Source organism: Protomyctophum bolini (genome assembly GCF_963924005.1).
Source record: "Protomyctophum bolini genome assembly, chromosome: 8".
Lineage (NCBI taxonomy): Eukaryota > Metazoa > Chordata > Actinopteri > Myctophiformes > Myctophidae > Protomyctophum > Protomyctophum bolini.
Window position 1 is genome coordinate 26,622,450 of NC_137869.1, and position 6,186 is coordinate 26,628,635.

The 6,186-nt window shown below is 40.0% G+C and overlaps 1 protein-coding gene across 1 annotated transcript in view; it reads right to left on the minus strand.

Moving 5' to 3' along the window:
* LOC308319713 (uncharacterized protein) overlaps positions 1–4,042 on the minus strand; it is a 14,675-nt gene extending 10,633 nt beyond the window's left edge. The window contains exon 1 of the mRNA XM_080769872.1: positions 3,719–4,042. Coding sequence (XP_080625998.1) covers positions 3,719–3,785 — 67 coding nt within the window. The 5' untranslated portion in view covers positions 3,786–4,042. The remainder of the gene's footprint in view (positions 1–3,718) is intronic.
* Positions 4,043–6,186: the final 2,144 nt, after the last annotated feature.

A 6,186-nucleotide genomic window follows, 5' to 3' on the forward strand; every position in this document is an offset into this window, starting at 1 on the left:
AATTTACACATACTGAGATGAATGGCAGTTCATCTCAGTACAGTATGTACAACCCAATTGAGTTACAGTACATTATTTTGCTGAATTAACACTTTATTCATGCCTTTTGTCAGTAAATATTTTAATTTCCAATATTAAATCAAGACATCATCTAAGAAACACTCAAAAGACAAGTTCAAGAGGACGTACTGTTAGTACAGAGATAGATGGTCAAATATTCAGATTTATTTTTGCATGTTATCGACCACAGCACACTCATCAACATTATATATTGGCAAGGTAATTCAATGGGCTTTAGAGGCAATGTCACTTTTAATTAAGGCCTTCATAATCTTCACTGATGGAGACCAGAGCACCACTGACATAATGCATAATGTAATTACTGTTTGGTAATACAGTGACGTGGTGCCTTTCATTTGCTTCACAATCACTCACCCAGGGTGCGTGCGTATGTGGTGATGAGCAGGAGGGTGCTTATCACCCCCCCCCCCCCCCCACACACACACACACACACACACACACACACACACACACACACACACACAAAGGCTGATTTGAACCCTAAAAGACACAAAAACAGCCAACACTTAATAGACAAAGGTGTTCTCTACACAATACTGGCATTGTTTCCTGGCTGCAGCTCTATTAAAGTTTCTTAGATTAAGTGCTGTGGTTGTGAGTTTATTTTGTATGTGTAAGCAAGTTTAAGTGTGTGAGTGAATTACAGAAGCACCCACAGGGAGAGGGGATTGGGGGTGTGGGGGGTTAGTAGATGTACAAAGGTAACCACTGTTCCAAGTTTGCACACCTACAAAATCTTCAGTCTTAGTTGAACTCTAAGAGCATACAAATGGACCCAAATGGAACCATACATACATGCACACACCGTCATCTCTTCACACACATTACACATCAGTTTTCTTTTGTTTTTCCTGGCCAATACAACATATACCTGGGGAAATAGCTGTGGTTGACCTCTTGACCCTGAGGTCTGAGGGAACAGCCAGCCACTTCTCTGCAAGCAGCTGCACAGGAGCCTACTTAAAGCCGGATCATCTTTGCCAGACGAAGACTATGTTTTCACCCCTGTGCGTGTATCACTGTCCGTAATCTCATCTGGAGTCATGTGATAAACATGTATAAGTCAGGTTTTTCACTCTGTTTACGCCAGGCTAAAAGTAGTTGTCAGCATGAATTCCATTTGTTTCTAAAGCTGCCTAAAAATCTTTAGCAAATGTCCCTGTTAGCATTATTATTCATACTGTACAGAACGTTTGTCCCCCATAAGGCTGCAGTATTCTTTGTAGAGAAATCAGCTATAGATATTACCAAAAATGTACAGTAGGCCCATATTAAAGCTGTAATCCATAACTTCATGTGCCCTGCGAAAGTGTCCACTGGGAAGTTAAGTTGTTTATTTTAGAATTTCATGCATTATGCAGTGGTTCTCAAAGTGGGTGCTGTGGAACCCTAGGGTGATGTGCCGTAAGTCTGGGGCCAGGGTGCTGCAGAATACTTTGATATTGTATATATCACTTCAGTTTAACCACTTAAATCCTCGATAGTTAATCAAAACGGACCACCAAAACTACTCGTATGTTCCCCCAAGAATAGGGATGCTGGGGTTAGAGTTAGGGTTCAAGTGGTTGAATGTCAAGTAAGTTATTTTCAATATGTCGTTATGGAAGTTTTCATTGTGACACATACTGTATCTTAGGGTGATTTACATATTAATGTAAGGTTCTATAAAGTAACAATGTAATTGGATGAAAAAGTTATTTACAGGGGTGACCTGGGACAAAAACATTTGAGAACCACTGCATTCTGGTACCTCTTGTTTACCAGTAGTGGACCTACCTGACTACAGGATGTAAATGTCTCAACAGAAGAGAAGGGAGACCATCTCCAACCAGTACATTTATGCTAGTTGTGTTGTATTAACATACTACTCTACCATATTGATACAGTAGGTTAAAATAACATTTCATTCACAAAAAAAGGTTATGGATTTCAGATTTAAACTAACAGTTTTCTCTAAGGTAAAGGTCAACGTGCAAACAGCAGACAAGGAGTGTTGTGCTGCCCTTTCATCTCCACTCAGTCCATATGTCTGTATGGAGTGAGTGGAGATGACCAGTGATCTTTCTAGCCACATGCGCGCGCACACACACACACACACACACACACACACACACACACACACACACACACGGTCGCGCATGCAGTCAGACAATCAATGCTGAGATTGATTTTGTGTGCATGAGTATGAAATCTTTCTTTAAACTCAGATCTTGTGAGATTGATTCCCTGCACCACGGAGGAGGAAAGCGGCCTGCATTTTACACATTGTCATTCTATACCATAAAAACCTACAAATAGGCAGACACACAAGGGTGCAAACACATGCACTACCAAATGACTATATAATCAAATCAACCTGTCAAATCTGTCATCAACCAAAGTGCTGTATAGGTCCAAAAGAATAAAACAATACAATAAAATATAAATACAATCAGATACAATCAAATACAGTCAGAGAAGCAAACAATAAGACAGGAGGTGATCAAATCAAAAGTTAAAATTTAAGCTCGGCAGTGATTAAAAGCCAAGTCGAAGGAATGGGTCTTAAGCAAGGACTTAAAAATCTTGATGGCCTGGGCAGATCTAATGTGAAGAGGAAGGCCATTCCAATGCCTAGGGGAAGCCACAGCACAGTCACCCCTGGTTTACTTTTGAGTTGGGCAGTTTGCTCGCACCACAAATGTCAAATCTACAAGATCACACTTATTTCTTATGCATGACAATGTGACTGTAGTTATTAATAGTCTTGGGCTTAACTAGTATAGGTTACCATACTGTCAAACGATGGAAACAGGCTAATTAAAATGAAACCATCAAATGACAGTGTGCTCTGCTAATTTACAACCTGCACATGTCATCTACTGGACTATTTTCGCTGCTCATTTAAATTTCAGCTGGAAGTGTGACATTGCAGCATGATATGATACTTTCAAACGCCAGAAGTCAGTCACAGTGTTCATTCCTTAAATCTGAGCTACAGTATATTGATGGAAAGCAAGGAAGGGGCTTGGTGAAAGAGGGTGCGAGAAAGTGCAAAGAGATGTGGTTAGGGAGGAACTGAGGAAAGGGATTAGAGGTGAGAATGAAAACAGTGGGATGCAGAAAGTGAGAGGAAGAAGGTGGGGGTGAGAGAAGCGATGCAAAAGGAGTCTGTTCAAACGACAAGCTCGAAGGAATAAATTAAAATACACACAGAGGTGTGATTTGACTCATTTGAGATACAGTATGAGCTGACCAATTATAGGTTGGAGCCAGGCTTTGTTTATATGATGTTTTTGCATAGTAGCCTAGGCTATTGTAACCTAATACCTATACAGATGTATTCAAAAACATACAAGACCATTGCAGATAATAATCAATAATTCAGTCTGGCAGACTTGATTCATCTCTATCAGTTCAAACAAGTCATCATGGAAATGTGTGTGTGTGTGTGTGTGTGTGTGCGCGCGCGCGCGCGCGTGCTCTGTGTGTGAAAGAAAATGTAGAAACCAAAACATCCGAGCGAGTTGTTAACAAATTAATTAAGTCAAATCAAAAACTATAACGCATTATGAAATAGTATATGTGGAGACAGATATCCAGTTTACAAACAAACTGTCCGATGAAAAAGAAGACAAAACCAAAAAGGATCACCTACCCTGTACAATCGAGCCCAAGTTAATGAACAGGAGCGCACACAGCGCAATCTGGATCTTCTTTTCCATCTCACTCTGTCGTTTGGTTTGGTCACACACTCACACAGTTAAAGAGATAGCCTACAAATCTATCAATCTAGGCCCTTTTCTTTTCTTCAGATGGGTCCTCACTTATCGCCAAGTTTAAACTCCCCACACAGTCCTGCTGTCCTGTCCCCCTGTTCCAGAATAGTGCAAAACAATCGTATCCTATGACATGCGTGGCTCGGGCACTAGTATGAAGGCGAGCTCAAATCGTACAGCTCAGTGTCCTAAGTGCGCTCCCTCTGGTCTCTCAGATATAGTGCCACGTGTTCCCGACGCTCTACGGGTTGCCAAGAAGTATAGGCTACTGTACTGCTGTCCCTCCCTCTAGTCTGTATAGGCTGGCTAAAAGTGGCTATCCCAGCGACTGCGAACAACGAACATCGGACTGGCACCACAGACTTCACAGAGTGGCACATTTTAAAAACCTTAAATAAATACAAAATAATCATACAAATCATAGTAAATCATAGGCTACATTGTCTGAAGAGGATGATAACGGGAACCAAAGAGACATTATAGGCCATTATGGCTACAAATGAATGGAAACAAGTAACAACTCCAGGCTACCTTTTTTATCCTTTTAGCCTAAATGTCTTACTGTGTAGGCTAACTCGCGCTGTTTACATTTCTAATAAAGTTTCCAAGTTCTAACTAATACAATTATTCAATCAATCAATCAATCAATCAATCAATCAACCAATCAATCAATCAATCAATCAATCAAAGAGTGTAAAATTAAATGAAGTCATGCGGTGCCTATTAATCAGCAACTATTTTATTATAGACTAAAGTTATGCGTATAGGCTAAGTAAGGTATAATTAACGCACCAGGAAGATATATTTGTCTCATCAATCGAATGACGTAACAGGGCGTTTTACCAGACCAAGTGTAATATTTCCATTGAAACACATGGAGACGCTGTTGCTTTATATAGGCATATCCTGTGCGGTATATGGATGGATGCATGGATGGATGGATGGATGGGACAGTCGTCACAACAATAACATGACATTGACTCGTGTATCGTACAAACATTTTTTAGATCTTTGAAGATGTACCTAGCTATTGACTAATAATACTATTATTATTATTATTACATTTATTACATTTATTACATTTATTATTATTATTATTATTATTATTATTATTATTATTATTTGTAGCAACTCAACGGTTGCCCAGCAGCAGCCCAAAGAACAAATCACCAGCAGCAGCCCAAAGAACAAATCACAGCGCAGCAGTTGCCCGGGCTATGGGATGTAGACTGCACAGATGTGGAAATGAGCAGTGGTGGAAAGTACTGCACTTAAGCCAATAAATACACTTTTGAGTAAAGCCTATTTCCAATTTTCAGTACTTAATTAATTTACTTCTACTCCACTACATCTCAGAGGGAAATATTGTACTTTTTACTCCACTTTATAGGTTTTGATTAATGGTTATTATTACAAAAATACTTAACCCTATTTAAACTTCGGCTTTTTTTTTTAAATGCAGCTCTACAAGCTCACAACATGTGACTCATTGTGAGCTCGTAGATCAACTATTTTTTAATTGGCCTACAATTTACACATGATGATTGATGAATGATAACTTGTAAAACGGGACATTTACAATTTACAATGTAGGCATTTAAATAAAACTTCTGGGAAGCAAAAACAAACAAAAAACATAGTAATACATCAAAACATAAAAAATCATCAGGAATCCTACATAAGCTTAAGAACTTAACAAATGGAATATCTATCTAAGGAAACTATGTGTATACACTATAGAGTGCTATGTCTACATAAAGTGCTATTTAAGTTACATAAATTGAGCCTGTGTAGGAGGTCAAAGGCCAAGGCAAGTACTACGGCAAGTGCTATGGGCTGAAGAGGTGCGTTTTCAGACTGCGGCGGAAGATTGGGAGTGAATCTGCAGTTCTGATTGTAGGCTAATGCATAGTGCATGCCGGTAGGCCAGAAAGGAGGGAGTTACAATAGTCAACTTTTGACATGACTGATGTCTGGATAAGGATTAAGGAGCTGGGCTGACTCCTGGGTGAGGAAGGGTCTGATTTGTCGAATGTTGTAGACAGAAACCTGGTAGGGGTCTGGTCGGTTAGGTAGGAGGAAAACCACTTTAGTGCCGTCCCGCTGATGCCTATCGATCAGCTAGGGTGTCTAGGAGCAGCTGGTGGTTCACTGTGTCAAATGCTGCTGATATGTCTAGAAGAATCAGAAGGGGAGTGGGCCTTTTTGAATCCTGACTGGTTGGGATCCAGCAGGTTGTTCTGTGAGAGATGGAGAGAGAGCTGGTTAGAGACAACACGTTCAAGGGTTTTGGAAAGAAAGGAAAGGAGTGATACCGGTCTGTAGTTCTTGACATCTGAGGGGTCAA